The 25,467-nt window shown below is 36.3% G+C and overlaps 1 protein-coding gene and 1 long non-coding RNA gene across 3 annotated transcripts in view; one reads left to right on the top strand and one right to left on the bottom strand.

The window, feature by feature from the left end:
• LOC135214734 (uncharacterized) overlaps positions 1-14,425 on the top strand; it is a 77,724-nt gene extending 63,299 nt beyond the window's left edge. Inside the window, exon 3 of the long non-coding RNA XR_010314460.1 lies at positions 14,287-14,425. This is a non-coding gene — a long non-coding RNA (uncharacterized LOC135214734). The remainder of the gene's footprint in view (positions 1-14,286) is intronic.
• LOC135214405 (ELMO domain-containing protein 3-like) overlaps positions 12,910-25,467 on the bottom strand; it is a 97,967-nt gene continuing 85,409 nt past the window's right edge. For both annotated transcript variants that reach the window (XM_064248803.1, XM_064248713.1), the window contains exon 9: positions 12,910-21,387. In XM_064248803.1, the coding sequence (XP_064104873.1) occupies positions 21,287-21,387 (101 nt within the window). In that variant the 3' untranslated portion in view covers positions 12,910-21,286. The remainder of the gene's footprint in view (positions 21,388-25,467) is intronic.

Raw genomic sequence — 25,467 nt, 5'->3', positions numbered from 1 at the left:
TATTTTTATAATAACATTTAAACCATTTTTTATCTATGTCATCATAGATATATATATATATATATATATATATATATATATATATATATATATATATTATATATATATTTATTAGCATTTTCTTCATTGATTTCTTCATTAATTCATTCATTTCTCATATGGTAATTTATATATGAACCATTTTCTTCATGCACTTATTAACTCATTCATAATGTAATTTATTTAATCTCCATTACGGCGCTGAATGGCTTCTTTGGCCCCAGTGCCTGGGCTTTTGCCCTAAAACTCATACATCCATCCTGATGCCTGGTGGGAACTACTTTTTCGCTGGGCCTTGGTACCCAGCTGTTGATTCCAACTAAATAAGTCAGCCCTTTTCCTTTTACTAAAAACATTTCATCCTTCTGCTTCCTCCCCCTATAAGGTATGGATTTTATGTTGATGACTTTTGGATTGGTTTTGGACATGATTTGGACTTGTTCATTGGATTTGATGGAGGGTGAGGATGGTTGGCATGCCACCTCACCCGTAGAACTCGAGTACCTAACGTGGTCGAGTGAGGGGAAAGTTTAGATGTCAAACCCTGCTCTTAGTGCTGGTTCTGCTGATCTCGACGGACATCATGACGCCTTAAGCACTGAGGGTGGGGTGTGTATATGGGTGGTACCCCTAGGGCAGCCCTGTATGAGATAACACTGTCCTCTAAATGTGGCTCCATGGTGGGTGGGGGGCTACCTGGACGAATCATCAATTCTACGTCTTATGGAGGCATTAAAACCTTCTGTTGACGACTTAGCAAGGATAAGGACAAGGAAAATTCTGGTAATTCTTCCATTGTAACTTTGGAGCCTATTTCAGAGGACCTCCTTGTTACAAACATTTTGTATGTGAAACCAGTCCCTTTAGACTGGAATTATGAAACGTTATTCAATGAATTTTGTAAATTTGGAGAAGTAAAAGAATTACGGAATAGACTTGGCAAAAATTATGTTTTTTTTTTAATTCTAGGTATTTTTCAACAACGAATCGGAAGCTCACAGAGCCTACAGAGAGTTCAGGTCAGATTCATTGAGTGTTGGACTTGTAGAGGCAGAAGAGGTCCCTAGGTATCTTGAGATTTATAGACCACCAAATGAAACTAAAGATCCTAGTAAAATAAGTAAAACCTCCAGATCACCAGACCCAGCTAAGTGGTTAATTATTACAACACGTGGTGAGAGAGGCAACCTCTTCAAAGTGAAGAGGTTGGCAAGCCAGAAGATCGGCAATGTTGGGAGTCCTGAAGTAACTCGCTTTGGGCGTAATAGTTTTTTAGTTCATACCAAGACAGATGTTCAATCGATAATGCTCCTAAATTTGAAGCTTGATCGCGAGGGTATGATAAAAGAGGTAAAACCTCACTGTAATTTTAGTTATGCGAAGGGTGTTATAGTTAATGAAGATCTACATGAAATGGATGAGGAAGAAATTTTGGAAATGTGTCCGGATGTGGTTTGGAAGGTTTTTAAAGTGCCCCGCTCGTCAATGCTTATTTTAACATTTGTAAGTTATCTTTTGCCGTCAGAAATTGTTCTTGACAGTGAGATTATGAAAGTTCGTCCTTATAGACCGAGAGTGCTCCAGTGCTTTAAATGTTTTGGTTTTGGTCACTCCTCTAACGTTTGTACCAAGAATAAACTTTGTGAATCGTGTGGCCAGCCTGAGCACGAGGAATGTTGTGGACTGGTAATTTGTGTAAACTGTAAGGGTGAACATCGAGCCCGTGATAAGAAATGTAGTGCATTCAAGAAAGAACAAGAGGCATTACTAAAATCTATTGCTGAACGCATCAGTGTGGGACAGGCCAAGAAGCTGTTGGCAAGGAAAACCTATTCAGATGCCTTGAAGGCACAACAATTGAATACGGCTTCTTCTGGGCCCCTTCTGGTGGGGGCCCCCCTGTTGGGGTTTCCCACACCCCCTCTAGTGGGGTACCCCGTGCCCCACCTGGTGGGGCTTCCCGTGCCCCCCTGGCCTGGGGCCTTCCCGTGCCCCCCCTGGTGTGGCTTCCCGTGCCCCCCCTGGTGGGGCTTCCCATGGCCCCTCCGGTGGGGCTCCTCATGTTGCAGAGACTGGTCAAGCCAGGGGACCCTGCTGGTTCAAGGGTTCAAGCCAGATCTCAATATGTTGACGACTTCTCTCTGTCAGGGACATTGCCTGACATTGAGCCCTCACCTGATCTTGACATTACAGTGCACCGTGGAGGTGACGGTGAGGAGATGGAGGCCCTCTTTATTCGTCAGAAGAGGGCCCTTTCTCCCTCTTCGCCTCATTCACGGTCACTCAGCCATCATAGAAAGAACAAAAGTAAAACTGAAAGGGCAAGTGAAGGCCCATCTTCTAAAAGATCTGTAACACCTAGATCTAGGTCAAATAGTACTGGTAAAACTGATAAGATCTCTCTCACGAGGACACAGATTCCTAAATTAGTAGAGAATTTTAAGATCCCTTCCTCTAAATAATGGCTCTCATGCAGTGGAACATCCGTGGCTTTATACCAAATAGAGAGACAGTTCGGGTTCTGTTTTGGGATCATGATCTATCTGCGATGTGTCTACAGGAGACAGAGTTGGGAGAGCACACTCCCAACTTGGGTTTTAATTACTCATTTCATAGGTCTCCACCCCTGATCCCTCTTGATTTGAGACTGCCTTGACGAAGTTATGCATTTTCAGCCGACTGCTGAAAATGCATAGCGGGCAAGAGGGCTTTCGAACTGGGAGAAATATCTCCCAGTTCGAATCCAAAAGTCTCAATTTTCCTCTTACTTAAACTTTGTTTCCTCTCTTCTACTATCTTTAACTCAGTTGCTCAACCTAGCTGTCCCCCCCCTTCTTCACTAAAACCTTCTTACGGGTCGGGCAGGGGCTGGGCTCTTGCGCTTTGGCTCTTTCTTGATCCAAATGGCAGAGACTGTAGAGGTTTGGTCCGCCTCTCGAGTAATGTTTGGACCCTGAGGATGTTGATATGATTTCATAGCAATATACCATCGGGGCGGAACTACCTATGGGGACTTGCCTGCGGAATCCGGGGAGGTATAGTCTCTACGGTAGGACTCTCGGCATTCTTTCCGGTGTGCCCTCTATTGTAACATGAATGGGATGATTGCATACTAGTTATGCCCTCAGTCCTATCAAGCGGGTTTTGCTTACACTTGAGCCACTCATGTTATGGTAGAGCTATCCCTTCGGGGTAGGGTAGGGAGTGGACATATGGGAGTCAGTCTCTGCTGAGTGTCTTTGGTGAGAGAGGGGTTGGTGTGGGGGGCCTGGTTTTCTGCCTGATTTGCAGTAGGTTTTCAAATTTCTGCTGAAGGATTAATGAATAACGACCTATGATAAACTCCCCCGGACAATGCGACCTCTTGACACTACCCTCCTCTTCGACCTCTGGCACGGACAAGGACAATCCTATAGAAAATTCAATTGTACAGAAGACGACCCATGGCAAGACCTTGAATGTGGCTATGGAAAGTTCTAGTAGTGGTGAGAGAATCCTTTATGTTGATTCTCTCTCCTCAGATTTAAATTGTGTTGCATTTATGAAATGTTTGGAAGATATGGTGAAATTAAAGTTATTAAGTATTGTGAAACTGAAGATTTTGCATATTGGAGGGTTTGGATGAGTTACTACTCATAAGAATGCCGTGAATGCTTTCAAGTGTTCACATAAGGAAAAATTAAAGTGTGTATTAATTCATAAAATCCCCCTGAATATTGAAGTAGATTCCTTTTATCCAGCTAGAGTCAGTCAGGAAACTTCAGATGGAAATGTAAGGTGAGGACACCTCTACCTGCCAGGTGGCTGATTGTTTCAACAAAATCGACTTTTGTAATCTTTTTCACTTCAGGAAACATTTAAGAACATTGGTAGGAACAATGACCAACTCAGATATTACTAGATTTGGAAAGAACAGCTTTTTGGTTCATGCAAAGTCTTATAGACAAGGCCACATGATCTCTAAACTGAAAAATACTAATATGATAAAAGAAGTCAAACCACACTATAGTTTTAGTTATGCTAAGGGAGTTGGTTTTCAGTCAAGACCTATATGAACTGTCTGACGAGGAATTGCTGGAAATGTGTGATGATAAAGTGTGGAAGATTTTCAAGGTTCCAAGGTCAAGAATGATTATTTTCACTTTCACTAATGATGAAGTTCCAGATTATGTATATGTTGACAAGGAAAGGAGAGATTTCATGTTAGACCTTTTAAGCATAGACCACTCCAATGCTTCACATGTTTTGGATATGGCCACTCGTCAAAGGTGTGTACTCGAAACCAGTTATGTGCTGCCTGCTCTTTACAAAAGCATGAAGGCGAATGTTCTAGTCCAATATTATGTATAAATTGTAAGGGAAATCATAATGCAAGGCATAAGGAATGTGAGTCATTTAAAAAAGAAGTGGCAGCCATAGAGAAAGCTCATGCTGAACATCTAAGTATTGGCCTGGCAAAAAGACTTTTGTTCCCAAGACCTCAATATAGTGATGTAGTGAAAATTGGAAAATCGAATAAAAATGATCAAACTAGGATGCCCAACTTCAAAACCAAAGCTTCAGCTATCCCCTTCTGAGCTCGAAGTACATTCAGCATCTCCGCCTTCATCCAAGAAGGCTCCTTTGTCCCTCCCGTTGGGCCTCCTCTGGGCTTCTGGGATGGTCTCTCGGGCTTCTGAATGTAGAAGCCTCACAGGCAGCTTCACTGCCTGATCTGGGTATGTCCCAGAATGACACCTTGATCAGTGCACCTCATAAGGCTCAGGTGCACGCTGCAGAGACGGTGCCTCTTAGAAATAAGAGACCCCGTACTCCATCATCATCTCCACCTATATCCCCACACCATAGTAGGGTTCCCAAGAGAGAAAAATAGCAGGTCTCTTGAGGATCTACCAAGTTCTTCTATGAAACAAAGACCAAGACCAAGTCTTTCCAGACCAGCCCAATCCAAGTTCCAAAAAAGTAAAACAAAAAAAAAAAAAAAAAAAAAACCTAATAGTAAATAATGGCTCTATGTCAGTGGAACATACGAGGTTTCCATTCAAACAGAGAACAGGTCCGGGTCCTTTTCAAGGAGCATAATTTAGCTGCCCTTTGTTTGCAAGAGACTAAACTTGGTAATGTTTCTCCTAACTGTGGACAGAACTTTATTTTTCACAGATCTCCACCACCTGTAGGTGAACGTTCTCATGGTGGTACATGTATTATTGCGGCCAAGTCACTACCACAAAAAGTTATCAAATTAGACTCCATACTGCAAGCTTGTGCAACACAGATTTCATTAACAAATGGGTCACCCTGTGCTCTCTTTATCTAGAACCTGGCCTAGAAACTCGATTGGTGGACAGAGCTGGCAATCCAAGACAATTAGAGGTTGAAGATTTGCAATCACTTTAGACCAACTACCTCAGCCTTCATTCTGATGGGGGATTTCAATGCAAAAACATACTTTGTGGGGGGAAGGTAGGTGTGATCACCGTGGTCTTATAATTGAAAGATTAATAGATTGCAATGATGTAGTTTTAATGAACGACGGTTCTCCTACAAGGTTTGATGTAGCCCATAACTCTAGTTCAGCAATTGATCTTACAATATGTTCGTCGTCATACGATTAGACTATAAGTGGTCGTGGAGAAAATCTCATGGAAGCGACCACTATCCATCATCTTAAGTTATGTACAAAATATAACCCTCCCCATCTTAACCCAAATGGAAGATAAAGGAGGCAGATTGGCAGCTGTATGAAAAATCTACCAAAGTCAATCGTAAGGTCACTGAATTTCCTTGCCCCTCGGCTGCCTACGAATATCTCGCTAGTATAATGATTAGAGGGGCAATAGTGTCAATTCCTAAAACATCAGGGAAACCCCGTCGTCCACTGGTACCTTGGTGGAATAATAAATGTGCCTTGAGTAGTAAAATTGCAAGAGCCAGTTTACAAGCGATATCGAAGGCGTCCTGTCTTGGGTTAATAGAATAATATACAAGAAAAACCTCGCCAAACAAAAGCAAGTTTTTAAAGAAGCAAGGAGGGAGTCCTTCTTTAGGTACATATCAGAACTAAAGTATAACTCGTCACTTTCTCTAGTTTGGGATAGAAACGTAAATTACTAAGGAAATTTTCCCCTTCTCCTTTACCGATTTTAAAATCAACTTGGTAGTTATATCGGATGCAAGAGAGGTGGCAGAGGCCTTTGCTCGGCACTTTTCAAGCATTTCAAGCCCAGTCACTACTCCCCTGAATTTCGCAATATTAGAAACATGACAATAGTTAATCCGCCTGTTTGTTCAAATTCTGAGGCATATAACCTTCCTTTTAGTATTGTCGAATTTGAAAATGCTTTATCTTTGTCCTCTCCAACATCACCTGGAGAAGATGATATTATGTTTTATGCAATGATTTCTCACTTACCTCTGGAGTCAAAAAAATTCTTTGTCGATGTTTTAAACGAATTCTGGTGCTCAGGGACTTCTTACAAGTTGTGGAAAAACTCTGTTATAGTTCCTTTTTTGAAACCCGGAAAGGACCCTAGTCATCCCAAAAGTTATAGGCCTATTGCTCTTACCAGCTGTGTCTTCAAGATTTATGAACGAATGGTGAATTTTCGTCTGATATGGTTATTAGAAACAAAGAACCTGTTGTCGAAGAGGCAATTTGGCTTTCGCAAGAATAGAAGTACTTTGGATCCCTTATTATGTCTCACACGTGAGATTCAGAATGCTTTTGCAGTCCAAAATCAAACAATTGCCGTGTTTTCTTTGATCTGGAAAAAGCATTTGATACTACCTGGGAGGGCTGGTATTTTAATGCAGCTGGTTGAATGGCGTATTGGTGGCAATATGTTTAATTTTGCCAAAGACTTCCTGTCTGACCGGTACCTTAAAGTCAGAATTGGCTCTACCTTCTCAATCAGAAGTATCTTCAGGAAGAAAGCATTCAAACAAGGGAATTGTGCTTAGTCCAACCTTTTTTTAATATTGCCATTAATGTTTACTTGAACATCTCCCTGTTGGAGTAACTGGTCAAGCATTCGCGGATGATATTGTTATCGTCTGTAGTAGAGCTACTGCAGTTGAAGCTTGTACTAAAATTCAGTTTGCAATTAATGCTGCTACTTCCTGGGCTAATGGTAAAGGTTCAAATTTTCTGCAGAAAAGCTAAAGCTATACGTTTTTGCAGAACACGAAGAAGGGAAGAGATTCCAACCTTATTTTTAGAAGGTTCTATCTTGCTTTATGAAGATAAAGTCAAATATTAGGAATTATTTTTGACAAAAAATTGACTCTGCTGAACATATAAATGAGACTGTAGTAAATGTTAAACAGCGGTGCAATATTCTTAAAGTTGTTAGTAACCTGAATTTTGGAGCGACCGTACTACTTTATTAAGAATTTATCAGGCACTATGCTTGAGTAAGATTGATTAGGATCGCAGGTTTATGGCTCTGCATGTAAGACCATTGTTAGGTAAGCTGGATGTAGTACACAATATGGCATTGCGTATTTGTACAGGTGCTTTTAAAACTTATCCTGTTGAGAGCCTTTATGTAGACTCTGGTTTTCTTCCTCTTTTCAGTCGGAGGAGGAACAAGGTCTCCGATATTTGTCAAGAGCACTAACCTCTCAATCTAATCCAAATTTTAAGTATATAAAACATCCTGTTGACAGAGCACCAACTAAACCTACATTGCCTAAGCCCCTTGAAGTTAGATTAAACATAAGTGCAAGAGAGGTAGGCCTTATTCCTCCACTGGTTTATGGAAACTACATTTTCTAAATTCCCTCCTTGGTGTAGGCCTCCTTTAGATATTTGCCAAGTTAGAGACAACAAAAAGATCAGCTCAAGTGTTCAGCTTAAAGTAGCTTCTTGGCCCATGTTTCTGAGCATAGTAACTCGATTGCTGTATATACAGATGGATCAAAATCGGCAAATGGAGTTGGATGTTCTGTCATCGTCGGTGAGAGAACAATTACAAAAAGCCTCCCTATTAAATTCTCAATTTTTAATGCAGAGATTTTTGCTATTTTTAGCGTTTTGAAATTTATTTTTTAGTACAGGTAGCACTGGGGACTCTTATATTATTTATTGTGATTCCCAGAGTTCCTAGCTGCACTCCAAGAAGTTGACGCCATCTAATCAACTCGTCCAAGAGGTGCAGGATTGGCTGGTCCTCCTGCATTCTCGAAAACGCATCGGTGTGAAGTTTTGTTGGGTTCCCTCGCATGTGGAATTCGTGGTAATGAGCTGGCTGATACAGCCGCTAAGCAGGCACGCTTCTTCCCGGGCTTCCCACTCTGTGAGGTTCCCTGTGAGATTTTAAACTTTTTATTAAAATCATTTTGTAGGACTAAGTGGCAGAATCACTGGTCCAACTTGAATAGTAATTTAAAGCTGAAATCGATCAGACCTTCTGTTCATCCCTGGTCCCCTTCTGTTGGGATGGATAGAAGATCTAGTATAGTTTTAACGCGCCTGCGTATAGGCTACTTTTTTTAACTCACCGGTATCTTTTAACTAGTGGAGCAGAGAGGCAGGTTCCTCAATGCTCCAATTGTAATGTTGGCATTACAGTGAGGCATATATTTGTTGACTGTCCTCTTTATTTTAATCATAGACGTCGGTTTGGTTTGGTTTCACCAACAAACCTTTGTCAGATATTTTAGGAGAGGGTGCTCCCGTAGAAGAGATTTTTAAATTTCTTAAGGAAATCCATTTGTTTTATGATATTTAATTGAGTATTTTAATATGAAGTTTATTTTAATAATTTTGATTAATTATGTATACCTTTTTTAGTAAATATATCTTGTTGATATATATGCGCTGAATGGCCTTTGGCTCCGGCGCGTGGCAAATGGCCACAAAATTTATAAATTCAATTCAATTCCACCCCTGATAGGAGTACGTGCTCAAGGAGGCACAGGCATCATAGTCCGCAAGTCTGTTAATCACAGGGCTGTTCAACTGAACACTGTGTTTGCAGGGTTGTGCAGTTCAAATTTTCAAATATAAATGGATCACTTTATGTTCCCTATACCTGGATCCATCATTAGAAAATAGTTTGCAGGATGCACAGGGTAATCCCCGTCAGCTAGAATTAAACGATCTCCAGACATAGATAAACCAGCTTCCTAAACCCTTCATTCTGATGGGGGATTTTAATGCCAAGCACACCTTCTGGGGAGAGCCAAACTGCGACCGGTGGGGTTTAATAATGGAACAGCTGCTTGACTTAAATGACATCACTTTAATGAATGATGGCTCCCCTACAATACATGATGTTTTTCACAATACTGATTCAGCCATTGACCTCACTATCTGCTCTTCATCTTTGAGGTTAGATTACCAGTGGGTAGTAGACCAGAATGATCATGGCAGTGATTATTGGCCCATTCATTTAAAGTATATGAAAAATATTCCATCTCCATGTTTACCAAAATGGAAGGTAGGGGAGGCTGACTGGGAATATTTCAAAAAATCTACTGAAGTTGATCAAGATATGATTTTCAGAGCCCAACATCTGCTTATGAGTATTTAATCAGTATATTGCTGTGTGGCGCCATGCTGTCTATTCCTCCAACTTCTGGTAACCCTCGGCGTCCTCTAGTACCTTGGTGGATTGATGCATGCGCCTTGAGCCGAAAGATAACAAGAACTTGTTACAAGAGATATCGTAGATATCCTTGCTTAGTCAATGAAATTATCTATAAAAGAGCTCTTGCTAAGCAAAAAAAAAAAAAAAAAAAAAAAAAAAACCAACAACATTTAAGCAAGCAAAGAGGGAATCCTTTATTAGATATATAAGTGAATTAAAATGATTCCCTATGTCATTAGTCTGGAACAGAAACCGAAAGCTGCAAGGGAAATTTTCTCCACCTCCGTTGCCTATATTGAAAATTGATGGCTTACTCATCTCTGATTCTGGAGAAGTTGCAGAAACCTTTGGTAGGCATTTCTCCAATATATCTAGTGCCCTACATTACTCTCCTGCATTCAGGAATATTAGGGACGGTACCGCGGTTGTTCCTCCTGTTACTTTAAATTCAGAGTCGTATAATCTTCCTTTCACCAAATCTCGTTATCTTCCCCAACATCTTCTTGGGAAGATTATATACTGTACTCAATTATTTTTAATCTGCCTAGAAGTACAAAACAATTTCTTTTAGACATTTTAAACAGTTTTTGGCTTTCAGGAACTTCACCAGTCTTGGAAGATATCGACTATTGTACCCGTTTTAAAACCTTTTAAAGATTCCTTCCTTTCTAAGAACTATAGGCCAATTGCTCTAACTAGTTGTGTTAGCAAGATATATGAGAGGATGGCCAATGCTCGACTTGTGGTATTTGGATTCAAAGAATCTTTTATCTAATCGGCAGTTTGGCTTTAGGAAAAATAGAAGTACTTCTGACCCTTTGATGTTCCTTACTCGGGAGATACAGAATGCTTTTACTGTGCAAAACCAGACTGTTGCAGTGTTCTTTGACCTAGAAAAAGACTACGACACTACCTGGCGAGGGGGTATCCTTATGCAACTTGTAGAGTGGGGTAATGTGGGTAATTTGTTCTATTGTCTTAAAGATTTTTTGTCAGAACGTTACATGAAAGTAAGAGTAGGCTCTTACATTTCTTCTGCTTACCCTCAAGAAGAGTTACCTCAGGGAAGAGTCCTTAGTCCAACTCTTTAATGTAGCTGTCAACGGCCTACTAGAACAAGTTCCTGTCAGGGTGCATGGTCTGGCCTTTGCTGATGATTATGCAATAATCTGTAGCAAGTCTACAGCTGTCGAAGCTTGTCCAAAGATCCAGACTGCTATTAATGCTTCAACATCATGGGCCAGTGCTAAAGGGTTTAAATTTTCACCAGAAAAAACCAAAGCTATACGATTTTGTCGATTAAGAAGGGTGGAAGAGATCCCTACGTGGTTTTTAAATGATTCGATTTTACCTTATGAAGATAGCATAAGTATCTAGGTGTTACATTTGATAAAAAATTAACTTTTACTTAATATGTTAATGAAGTTGTATGTAACGTGAAGCTTCGTCTTAATATTCTTAAAGTTGTGGCTAATTTTAATTGGGGGGCGGATCGAATTACCCTTTTGAGGATGTACCAGGTTTTTATGCCTAGGCAAAATTGATTATGGTTGTCAAGTTTATGGTTGTGCATGCAAGACAACACTGCAGAAATTAGATGTTGTCCATAATATGGCTTTACGTATTTGTACAGGAGCCTATAGAACTTCTCCAGTAGAAAGCCTATATGTTGAGTCAGGTTTTCCTCCACTATTTATCCGTAGGGAGGAATTAGGCTTGAGATGCATATCAAGAGTACTTACATCAAAGCTGAACCCTAACTATAAGTACGTTAGAGAACCAACTGATAGAGCCCCAAATAGACCTCAGATTGCCCCCCCAAAGCCGCTTGAAGTTCGACTAGCAAGCTCCTTGCCCAGGGCAGGTGGGGATTATACCCCACGCAGTAGCTGAAATTTCGCCCTCAAAGTTTCCTCCTTGGAATAGGCCACGCTTAGAAATCTGCCCAATTAGGGACAGCAGGAGCAACAGTTCTGGTGATCAATTGAGGGCAAGTTTCTTGGATCATGCTTTTGAACATGGTGATTCTCATCATATATATATATATATATACTGATGGCTCGAAGGGTTCTGATGGTGTTGGTTGCTCTGTAGTGATTAGTGATAATATCATTAAAAAGAAGCTTCCATCTAATTCCTCTGTTTTTACAGCTGAACTGCTGGCAGTTTTGACTGCTCTTAAATATATTTTTTATAGTTCTTGTACTTACAAGGTTTTTACCATTTTTACCGACTCTGAGTGTTTTATCTTCTCTTAAAAGCTTAGTCTCTTGCCACCCTTTAGTGCAAGAGGTACAGGATTGGTTTTATCTTTTAATTAATAGAAGGCACATTTCCAACATGGGCGTCCCTGTTTCCGATTTTAAAAGTACCATTCGATTTTATTGTAGAGACCAGTGGCAGGCCCACTGGTCTACTTTAGATAATAATCTTAAATTAAAGTCGATTAGGCCTTCTATTCATCCTTGACCTCATAGCCGTATGGATAGAAGGTCTGAGATAGTTTTAGCTAGATTACGTATTGGCCACACTAAATATACTCACGGGTATCTAATGATGAGTGGAGCGGATAGGCAGGTTCCTCACTGTTCCACCTGTCATGTGGATTTGACTGTGGTGCAAATTTTGGTGGAGTGCCCTCATTTTGAAAACAAACGTAGAGCTTGTTTGCTGGCAAATAAGACTCTTGCCGATATTTTAGGTGAAGGTGCTCAGGCAGAGCAAATTATGACATTTAAAAAAAAATATTAGTCTTTTTTTATGAATTGTAATTTTCTCCTAATTGTTTTAGGTTTCTTGTTTTGTTTTTATGAATGAATGATTTGTATATTAGATCGGTTGTGTGTATGTTTGTTTGCGCGACAGTGACTTTTTTTATTCTTAAGATATATATATATATGCGCTGAATGGCCCCTCGGCTCCGGCGCTTGGCTATGTGCCAAAAATTTTATAATCTAATCTAATCTATACTGTAAAACCTGCAATATTAACTTATGGGAGGTATATCAACTAAAAAAAGTTTCCCCTCAAAGAACCCAACTATGAATCCTCCAAAATACTTAATTTCAGTGTTCAGGTTCAGCTGTGTAGTAATATTGTACAATAATACGTAAATATATGTAAATCAACCTTTCTGAAAGCTAATACATATGACCTTACAAATAAGTGCTCTGTGCTGCTTCCTTAGTCTCCTACTACTGTACTAATTAAATTAAATATACTGGAACTAATTAAAACTAAATCTCTACATATTGTGAAGGAAATAGAAGATCTTCCACATGTTTTTTTACAATGTTTATTAAAGAGGTAATAAAAGTCACAAAATGCTATTAAGTTACAGAACAGAAAAAAGTACCATAACAAATACAGCATTACAACGTACTTTACCTGTAATCAAGGTTAAATAAAAACTTGCCTTTAGATTTGCTTTATCATGAATGTGCATTTAAAATCTGTGCATTTAAAATCAAGAGTAATGTAGATTGCTATACTGCGAATATGAGCAAAATAGTACTGGACATAGTACTTTTCAGAGGAATCCTCACTGATGTAATGACATTACAGCACCTGTTGAAGTACAAACTTAAAAATATTCTTATTACCTGAAACCTTCATACAAGCGATACTTCACTATGCCTTAATTATCTTACTACCACCTAAATATCCAGATTTCAGCTCCAGAACACTTATGGTAATAAAAAAACATGGATTATAAAGATAAGTGCATTACTTATAAAAACATATTCTTGGATAAAATGTCTGTTGAACAATATGAAATCAATAAATTATATCTGGAACCTACGGTTAGGAATGATTTAAATTTATGAACTATAACTTACAAATGATGCTAAGATGAGCTAGTACTCTTCACTTTAAGCAAGGTCACTTTTAATACTTAATATAAGTACACTCCTTAACTACGACAATGGCACAGCCCTCACCATTCCATAAAATAACTTTGGATTCAAACTCATGATATCCTGTAACAGTTTAACCAGACTGCCATGCTAAACATTTTTACTTTCAGAAGGTTAGCCTTATGTGTTTGCTTTTATAAGGGGAATGGACTAGTTATCCTTTATCCAATAAATTACAGCTTCAAAAAACTTTCATGACTGGCCAGACTAAAAGTGATGAAGAGTCTGCCACAACAGCTCCTAGTGGGATTTCTGTCCAATACTTGCCATTCATTATTCATTGAAATGTGGTTGTTCACACAATACGCTTTACATATTGTTAGGTAACTATATAATACATCTGCTACAGTGTTACAAAATTTATTCTGACCTGACCATTGAGATAAGAATTTTAGCAATCCTACAGCTTGTCGTGCATTCTCTACAGATGGAAAAATGTTAGCAATCCTACTGCTAGTCATGCAGTCTCTCTAGATGGGGACTGGGTCATGAGGGGTGTTTGAGACCCATGTGTTCAATGGGTGGGTCTGGATAATTCTCAAGCAAGATAACACCACTTCTACACTTCTAATTTTTCCAAAATTTTCAAATTTCAGTATTTTGGTTGTGGATTTAATCTACTTTTTTACGATTTTTCATCATTCCACAAATAATGTTATTCATTCATCATAAAAGAATTCTGTGATGTCATAACTCTTAATAAGAATTTTTGTTTGATTTAGTCATATCTATTGCAGACCTGGGTGCTATACATATTTGCATCTTCAGTACCTTTAATGCTTACTTAAAACAAGGATCCAGCTAATTCATGGAAGAAGTATTGGATCTGCCAATTTGATACAGAACTTCAGTGTAAGTATACCAATTTGATACAGGAGCTTAAACCCAAAATTGATTTATGAAATGCATAGCTGTGTTACAACCTTGTTGCTCAAGTTTGGTTCACAGACAGTTATATGTTCAAGACTAAAGTCTTTCCTAGAGATTAACTATTTTCATTGCAATAAAAGTATGTATAACTTAGCAAATATTATGCCTAGTCTGAATTCTCATTTACTTTTGGTTATAATTTACCCACTCCCATGCTTGTAAAGGGAAAATAATTTCTACAAAAAATCTTTGTTGCAAAGCACAAACTTCCAAGGCAATATCCAGTATTCACAGATGAATAAATTTCCCAATGACACTGACCGTAGAGAGAGAGAGAGAGAGAGAGAGAGAGAGAGAGAGAGAGAGAGAGAGAGAGAGAGAGAGAGAGAGAGAGAGAGAGAGACTTAATTTTCCTCTTGACATAACTAACAGGAATTACAGTGAGAGAGTTTTTTAATTTTCCTCTTGACATAACTGACAGGAATTACAGTAATTCTCTTCTCTACATGTGCAGCTCTCCATCATACTGACAAGATGTATTAATGGTAAAATTTTCTCATGGTTATTTTACCATTACTTTGTTTTACTGCAAAATACATTTTTTTCACAATAATTTTTTCTTCCTGAAGTTTTCCAAGGTAAAATAAATTTCAAAACTTGTTTCATGGTTAAATAACACATTCCTGCAAAACAGAGAAAAAAAGTCCACTAATGATTAAGAGAACACTCGGGCAATGTTCATGACATAAGTACTATCTGGACTTACAAAATTCACTCAACATTAACTGACAGTCACACAATTATTCAATTACAGGTACTGTACTAATATAAAAATTGAAAAGAGACTGGAGAATTCAAATTTCACAACTATACTGTTAACACTAACGAGCATGTCTTTTAGGCAAAACATATAGTACCTACAACAACTTTGCTTTTAAATTAAAAATTGTACATAGGGGTTTAAAGCATTCACAGGTTTTCCCATAAGGTCAAATTATACAACATTGTACTAAAAACCATTCCTAACACAATAAAAAAGTAAAGCCATCTACAAGCTTGTAGTGCACACTACAGAAACTTTGGTCTTGGATATACATATAAGCATGCAGTATACATATAAAAAAACGTAATAACAACAGTATAATGCAGACCACTCAAGTAATCCTCAACTCTCAAGAAGGATGGCCCAAAGAATTTGCTCTCCAGTAAAACAGGTAATAAAAGTCTGCAGTTACTAGCTTCTTCAACATGAAATAAATTATTTAAAAGTTTGAAGATTTTGATAAATTTTCAATGAGACTTACATTTAAATTAAGACTTGCCACTTATTGTCAGTTAAAATGAAGATACTTTTCTAAAATATATAATTTAACAATACTGTACTGCATTTCTACATACTGAAATTAGATTATGTGGTATGTAAACAGCAAAATATTTGCTGAGGTTGAAGTACCATTTTCCTCCCTTAAGTCTAATGTAAAAATATATGCTAAAAAGACACTGACCAAAGCGCAGAAAAAGATGGCTAAAATGAAGGAAATTGCAGAAATGATGTAGTAAAATTCATCACTAACATGTCTTTATTTGTTATTCTTTCAGCTAAACAAGTTTCTTACTATAAAAAATCACATAACTAAAAGATGGTTGTCTTAGCCTAAGCCTATTTTTGAAAAATCAGATCATAAAATATGATGTGCTTTTAAGAATAAAACGACAGATGGAAAGAGAAAGCTTCTGAGAATACTGCATCACTACAGTTGGAACTAGATAATTCACAAATAGTATATTCATGTGATCAATTTCACTGATATCATAGCTGCAATTCCTCTTGCAGTCTCACATCATTTGTAGGACTAAAACAACTTGATAAAAAAGGTTTATATATTGACTGAATATTTCTAAATGAGACAGTCTTGCAGACCATAAAACTGAAGTAAATATTTAAACAAAGACACTAAATAAGATATAAGTGTCACATATTGGAGCATTCCAAGAAACTTCCATTGAAACTAATACCTTTTGAAGCATATTCAAAACATTAAATTATACCCTTGTTCATAGTATTCCCAGTAATTGCACCTCATGATTCACCCAGACTTTCAACACTAATTCTCATTTTTTAAATGTCCGGTTACGAACCATTGTGACAAATATACTCATTCATTCACCAGACTTGAAACTTTTTACTTCACCCATCAAATGCTAAGTTTTCTCCTCATTCTAAAACTTGTTTTTTTTCCTGAGTTTTGTACCTTTGTGTATACTAGTTAACGGAGACATAAACTTTTCCCATCTATTCTGGAAGGGTTGGGAAGTCTTCCAAATAAAAAAGTATCAAACCTAAACATTAATTAAAAGGTCTTCCCTTGGAAATAGCCCCATTACATGAAACTTAATGTTTTTCACTTCAGCTATTACATAAAAGGTCAAATACAGGTACTATCAGCTACAGCACCACTGAAACCCTTTAGCATCAATAAACAGCTGAATTTCATAAAAGCAATAACAAGTTAGTACTACTGTATTATCGAATATTAATTTAGGGGCAATTTAATGACATTAAAACTTTTGCTTTTAACAATTCTGAAATAATGAACAAAAAATAAACTGACCAAAATCATGAACAGTGAAAATCTAGCTGACATCAAAATAGCAAAGAGGAATTCAAAAGTCAAACTATACCTTCTAAACTATTTTTACCTTACAATACCAAAACCAAGTTCAAGTACCCTCTGCAATTCAAGAGAAAATATGCAATTAAGGATTCATGCAGAACAATCTTGGAGAAATTTTGTTTTAATCAGACATGAACAGATGTCACTAGCAGGTAGAATAATTTCCTTGCAATTCACTTTTACACTGATGTAATAAAAACTATGCAATAATGCAATAGAGAAGACATTTTTAAATGCCTTACAGTGACCTCATTTCATATCACTATTTGTATTTAAATCTTAGTCACATATTAATTCCAAGTTCATTTCTCTTTAACAGATTTCAAATAACATTTATGGACACACTCTAAACACTACAAAGCGAGTCATAATTGCAGCAGAGGCAACTATCATGATATGAACAGGGGTTTTAAAATAAAATATAAAGGCAGCTTTCAAATAAAAAAAAAAAAACTTTACAATAATTTCCTTGTAAATGATATATACTCCTGCAATGACTGTTCACAAATTACATTATAAAACAACCAAGAGCATTTGATCACTCCCAAAACTGTCTTTGAAAAACTGCTCATGTGTGAGGGGACAACCTAACTCAGAATGCTTATTTTCATCAAATCCCTACTTGCCTCAATACATGCTGACACCTGTCTAAAAAAATTACATGGCCTTCAGCTTCAAGTTTATTGAATAATTCGGCAAGAACCTAAATCCACTGAATACCAGTAAATGCCATCACTTTACTACAATTGCCTAAATGCTAATTAAGTGCAATGCTGCCATTATGCCCAGTTCCTTACAAGTAATGATTCACTGTAACATCCAAGTACTTCAAAACTACGTGTATTGCACTATTTCAAATGAGCTATTTCATTTCTTTATATACATACACCTGGTCCCAGGATCTGATTTTCTTTTTAAAAGTAATGGTTATTTGTTGTGCTCTATACAATCAACTTCAGGGTATCATGCCCCACTAAATCCCAAAGGATCTTTCCAGTACGTAAAATGAAAATTGTTATAACATTTTGTTAACATTCCACAAGGGTGACTTAGTCAGATTTCACTAAACTTTTGGTATTAAAGTAAGAAAATTCCATACGCACATAAATGCAAGAAGTAACTTTAAATAGCCTCCCCCCCTCCAAAAAAATCACGAAATACAGTTATAAGTTACAGTATTGGCATCACAGGAATATACCTGTCATCTATAATACAGATACAAAGTCCCCTGATCTATGAAACTCTACCATCTGCACTTATAATCAACAAAAATATAAATAAAAATGTAAATATCAGCTTTACAAATTAAATGTACCCAAGTCACTGAACTTAAGCACACTTCAAACAATACATATAAAAAAATAATTTACCATATGCAGTGGAATATAAACAGAAAACAGGTCAATAGAAGCTATTACACTATTATATGTGGTCCTCCAGCTAAGGTCACATCACATATTTGCTGGCTACAAAACATACCTTAATTATTAGTCAGGGTCTATCTCTATTAGATCACAGGAAATCCTGGATTGCACTTCCAACTTCATAATGCCAGTGACAATACTGTTGCAAATAAATGAGGCTAAGAATCAGCAACACCAATATATGTGTGTTTTTCATACAAAAACACAACTCTTAAGTACTATCTGGAGGTTCATCACACCTCTGTCAGTTAAGTTTCTGAGATCTCTTTAGCCAGCCCAATAACAATTTGAGCAGCAAATATTTTCTTTTTGGAACTGAAAAGCTAATTTCAGTAGCTTCAAATTGGTAAAATAAAAATGTATTACCATTTTCACCATGGGTCTCAGACTTGAATAAATGAGTCTGAACACTATAGTTTTCACGAAAAAGAAAGTTCTCAAACTTGAATTTTAATTGACGTGAGAGCAGTGAAATCAAACTAGATCACATTGAAAGTTATGGTCAAGTTGGTGGGCTTAGGCTAATAAGATCTGTACCACATGGACAAATACATAAAAGATTAAAAACAGAAGATATGATATTTTCACTATACAAAAAATAGACTATTTTTGCACTAACATAGGACACATAATTAAGTAGAGGCCATCATGACCAGTTGTACATTAAGAGAAAAAAGTATAAAGTTGTACTGTATATCCATTTCTCTAATTATTCTTCTGAACAACCAGAAATAAAATATATTCACAGAACCTATTTAAGTTACAGTCTGATCTGTCTTTTCCAAATTACATTAACACTTAGTTCCTTTTCTGGGTTATCCATCCAATATATTGTGTAAATTCTGTACACAACAAATTGTGGGTGAATGTGTCATCTTATTACACACTCGGGTAAAATGAGAGTATCATAAAATATACAGTACAATTCAAACTCATTTACTGTATGAGTATACATATTTACACACAACACTTTATATGAATGCATGTAATATAAATAACATATAAATGCAAGCAAATATTTTAGTGCAGGTGTATTCTACATATATTTCATACATTCACTATTTGAATATACAGACATACACACATCTTTAGTACGGTATTTATTATGGACAGTTTCAAGAAACATCATTCAAACCATGAAACTGTTAAGAAACTGTGACAACAATTACAAAGTTTTTCCAGGCAATGCTAGTTTTGTGTGTGTGAGTGAAAAAACTCTGAAAGATTATTATGGAATCACCTTTATATATCTGCTTACAACCACAAGAAAACTTTAAATTGGATGCTTTAAGATATGAAACATTCTGGACTTATTGTAATATCAATAAATTTTCAAAATGTTTTGTCCAGAAACAAACAAAAAACCATTTAAAAATACTACTTAATTTATATGAGAAGGGTAAGCAGATCATCTGGTTACATGTATGAATCTTGTTCCCAATAATTTGTAACTGCTGAATAGAATAAAAATTTTGTTTTACTGATTTTCTGAGTAAACAAACAAAAAAAAAAAATTTATGAAATGGTTGAAGAGAAATTAGATCTTCTCATGAGAAATTATGAATAAGTTTACCAAAAGAATGTGTACAAAACTACTGAAAAAATGATAGGATAATCAGTAGCTACATCTTTGCTACAGTGTTGGGTACAAAATGCTCTCTTTACTTATGTAATGAAAATATACCTCTCTATATCAAGAGGTAGTCCAAATGCATTTATTTAGCTAAATGAAGTTCAATTCAAGTATTGCCAGAGAACATAGTATGGTCCAATACAGCAGTATGGTATTTCCACACATTGCTTGAAGAAGTTTTGTAAGATTTAATGCACAGTACAATGACATGTGTATTAATAGATATCAATACAGTGTGTGTGTCTGTATATAGACAAGTGAAAATTTGTGCACATATATTACAGCACTGTATACGTACACCAAATGAGATAAGGGTCCATTATCAAGACAACATACAACACACACTTGTTGACTGGATATAATTGAACAATAATTATTTGTTCAATCAAGGTTTATGCATTAAAATGATTGTATGCCCACAACAAATACTTAACAACTCCTAAAAGATCTGTATATCATAAGTTTAACATGATATTGTATATCACTAATCATTCATGACACAAGAAGCAACATACTCTTCTCTTTATATCACATTTTGAAAAATCACAAGTTGACTGTAATCATTCCTCTCCAGTAACAGGTATCACTCAAGCAAAACTCTTTGTAGAAATGCTGTGCAAAACTACATAATTTATGCTACATTTAAAAAAGCTTACACTAACCTACAGAATATACGACACATTCCCATTAGAATACAACACTGGACATTTAATATTGTAACAAAATTTATTGACGATATGCTGAGTAACGAAAAGGTTAACTCATAAGGTCTGTATTCCTTCCCATACCAATTTTTCAGTGACCACATACTGTACCTATATATAGTTTAAATATATCACTGTGCCTAATTTGTTTTAAAAAAATATAGTGAACCCCAGACACAATCCTTGATATAATTGTCCCTGTTATCTTTCATTTTACTATCACAACCAATTACACTATATAGGTGTTTAAACAACACTTGATAATATCCCTAAATAACAACATCTTTAAGCCTTTTGTCTTTTGAATAAATTGTTCTCAGATTATGTAAAACACATCACATTATCCTTACACATAAAAGCCCTGGACTACAAATTTGCTTACCTATGAGATCGTTCAAATATGAGCTAACTTATCATTTGTCTATTGCTACTCACAGCATCTCTCCCTCTTCCTGTTGGGAGTATTTCCGCAGGTGAAGTTGTAGCTTCTGCATCACAGTCTTTACATTCCGCTTGCAGTATGCCTCTGCATCTGAAATTTCCATGACAAAAAGCATTACCTTACAGGTAATCCAAGAAATATAACTTTCCTACAATGCCTAAAATTTTAAAACCCCTACGACTTTTCCCCATAAAAACATTTATTCTCATATAGTACTGCTACTTCTAACCAAAAGTTATCACTTGCTGATGTTTATTCACTGAAACAAGGTGAATAATTTCATTTTAAGCTCATATTATACAAACCAATTCTTAAGTATCACAAGGAATATATTTGCCAGTGTGCTACATAAAAAAAAACCATCTTACCCATTTACTGTTAAGCTGAGTAAAAATACAGCAAGCAGCAGCACAATACTGTCTTGTATATAAGAAGCTTTTTTCAGTATAATCTTTGGATGCTAATAAAGTATACATATATTTTAATATATAACTCAAACTTGGCCAAAGGCCTCTGTCTTGCCTGATGACTGATATTTGTTTCACTACTTCCTCATTAATTATATACTGTCCATGTTCAATGCTGGGGTTATTCCCAGGATTAGGTATGTATTCAATGTTGTGGTTGTTCCCAGGATCAGGTATGTATTAACTAATACCTTCCCTTTTTGTGGTCCTGCAGTACTGTCAACAGCTTTCCCATAGTTCTCTACGTATTTGTTTTCTCCAAGACTGTTTCTAAACAACTGACACATTTAATTTTTATTTAAAATATTTTGGGCCTTTTTTGTTGTTGTGCTTCTGTAAAAGATTAAAAATAGCTGATCAACTCTTTCTACCCATACTGTCTGTTGTTTGTCAGCCCCACAGCCACTAACTTGGTGAGTAATTACCTTTTATAAAATCATGAGTATGTAGCTTCAAGTGTTGCTTCATCACAAGTTACTATTTGTTTCATGCATAATTCACTCTTTCTCTATCAGATTTATTGTTATAGGGAAAAAAGAAATCGTTTGTGTGATATAATAACCTTTTTTCTTTTCTCTATACTACAGTTTACAGTAAATATTGTAGAAAATTTTACTTGGTTTTAGTGTCAGTAACAGCCTTGTATTTATACGAAACTGAATTTTTGTGATATTGAAAAAGAGTAGTATTCTATATCCAGAACTATGAGTTTTAAGACAGACAAACGAATGGTGACCCTGGGAACGTTGTGATCTTAGGCATACCTACATAGGCTTAACAGGTTACATATGTATTCAAACATTTTTTTATATAAAACTACAGTAGCTCACCAAGATGGATAATAAGATAAAAAAAAAAAAAAAAAAAAAAAAAAAAAAAAAAGTCCAAGCCTACACTGATATACAAGAAACTCATTTACTATATCACTGTATATATATTATATGCGTGAATGTGTTTTTGCTATATAGTACTGTATATTTATACCCTGTATCCCTTAAGCTGAAATGCTTAAAAATCCTTATTTTAACAGTTCACTGCCTTATTTAATAGTTCAAGCAAACAGATACATAAATTATCATACAAAAAAATTTAATATTTCAAACAAAATAAGCCTGAAGCCATCGTCTCAAAACACCTCAAAGTCATCTTACATTACTCTCTTACAACTGTTACTCTAAAGTATATAGTACACCCCTAAAGTGTTTATAACGATGAATTACTAATTTTAAAATATTAATATTAATGTAAACACAGCAAAATATGTATACAGTATAAAATAAAATATAACTGTCTTACAGATGTGTGCTTACTAATAAAGTTACCCTTGTATACATGCATAGTTGTTTTCTCTTTCTCTCATTGCATTGAAGTTGTTCCATTTTCCTTTTTTGCTAAATGGGTATATTTATATAAATAAACAATACCCATAAAGTAAGATAAAAACCTTATTATTAATATGAATTGCAGGATAGTAAAAGCTGTAGCATAACTTTTAGTTTGAAGCAATGTAAATTAATTAATGGAAAAAAAAAAAAAAAAAAACAATGACTCAAGGGATGCTGGTGAGTGGTGTACCCACTAAGAAGGCCCAATTTGAAAAAAGTTTGGTGCTCAACCTGGAGGCGTCAACGTAAAATTGATTTTATTTCCATTCCACACCGATATTATCCATAAGTATGATATACCATGGTCCATTATCCCAATGCCCTACTTTATATTTCAAGTAACATACCAAAGTGGCAAAAAGACTTAACACCTTTATTCCAATTTTCAAGTAGGCAGTCCTTGGTTATTGGCAGTCTCGCTTAATGGCGATCTAGTTTGATGGCGCTTATCTAGTATATCATAAAAGCAGCGATTTATGGCGCTATAAGAGCAGAGTTTCAGTTATCGGTGCCATAAGGAGCCGATAATAGAGTTATGGCGCCATAACCTACCTAACAGAGAAGCCATAAATTACAGAGTTTCAGTTAATGGAGGTTTTCACTTATCAGCACCCCGCCAATAACCAGGGACTGCCTGTAATAAGTGCAACAGTGCCAAATCAAGTTTTCTTTGAAATTGTATTCCAGTACTAGAAATGTGTTATTTTCGACTGAAAAACTTGTAAATAAACTTACTTTTAGTCATTGTGCAACAGTGTATCCAAATTCCTTCAATTTCAAATGGCAAACACACTCTTCCCTCTCATCGGAGCTTTAGCTGCTTAATAGTGGTGACTAAGCAAACCTGGCATTTGCTCTTATGCAGTATAACACTGATTGTACCTACAGTATTCCTTATATGAATGATCTTAATTCCAGTTTTATATTGTAATCATATACAGTGGTCCCCCGTATTCGCGGGGGATGCGTACCAGACCCCCCGTGAATAGTTAGAAACGCGCCCGAAGCAATGGTTTGGAAACCCCTACTGAAAATGCTAAAAACAGCCTATTTTGTTAGTTAAAACTCAAGAAAAACCACTAAAAATTTTCATACTTGGTTTTTTAAATAGTTTTATCACAAAAAGTGCATTTTATGATGAAATTGATAAAAAAAAACCCCAGGAATTTGTGGATATTCCTCATAGAAAACTACCGCGAGTGCGCAAATTTTCCGCGAATAATGCAGGGAAACGTTCCCGAGAGAAATCCGCGAATCCGGAGAACGCGAATACAGGGGGCCCACTGTAACAGCTTAATGTAAAGTGGTAATAGTCTACCCTGTGGTGAGGGTGTAAGAATACTACCACCATAGGTCTTGCGTGTCATAAAAGGCAACTAAAAGGACAGCTTCTGCCTTGCAGTCTTACTTTTTAGTAAAAGGCTAGGCTCACTGCCAATAATTGTGGAAACTGCTGCCTTGCAGGTGGACTTTTTAGTAAAAGATGTGGCCCACTGCCAATAACTGTGGTTGATGATAGCAAGGGCATGTGGTCGTAAAAACCCTTCCAAATAATAAACCATGCCTGATGTTGTACGGAAAGGCTCATCAGGCAACCAACCCCTTAGTGTAGGGATAATGGTGGGAAAGAAGGAGTAAAGAGGTAATATTAACAAGTAATCCTGATGCTTCCTAAATATTATTCCGATATATTCTCACATACACTTTACATTCTTGGTGTGATTGGCATGGATGAGAAATTGAAAATTTGCCTTTCGGAACTTCCTGAGATTTATTTTTACAATATTTTTCAAAGGCGATTTCAAATTCACATGTTTGTTGTGCATAAATTATAAGCTAATACGTAATGCAAAAAATTAACACAACTATTAAATAAAAAAAAAAGAAGTGTGCTGGGTTCTACCCTTAAACAAGGGTAACATGCATTCATACTTGGAAATACTACTAACCCTTGTGTTCAGCTACCCAAGTTAGTGCCAGTAACTTGCATCACACAGGATCAGCATCTTTATTCTAATTAGATGCTATAAAATCACACTGTTCAATACCAGAGCAATTGTGTTCCATTTTCAGAGACACAGACATTGCTATTAAGTTTAGTAGCTACAAATACTTTTGCCACTACTGTAACTCTCTCTAAAACTAATCTTTTTTTTTATTGCTTTAGTAGTTTCTGTTTTTTCAGATCAAACAATTCTATTCTGTGAAAGCTTTCCACTAATACCAGTGACTACTTTTGCCTATTCCACAAGTGTGTATAACAACTAAAGTATTTTTAACCTCATACATCATACAGTTTATCTGTCCTTTTGGTTTTA

Source organism: Macrobrachium nipponense, chromosome 11 (genome assembly GCF_015104395.2).
Source record: "Macrobrachium nipponense isolate FS-2020 chromosome 11, ASM1510439v2, whole genome shotgun sequence".
Lineage (NCBI taxonomy): Eukaryota > Metazoa > Arthropoda > Malacostraca > Decapoda > Palaemonidae > Macrobrachium > Macrobrachium nipponense.
Note: the sequence above shows the minus strand (reverse complement) of the source record. Positions and strands in the feature narration are given on the sequence as shown.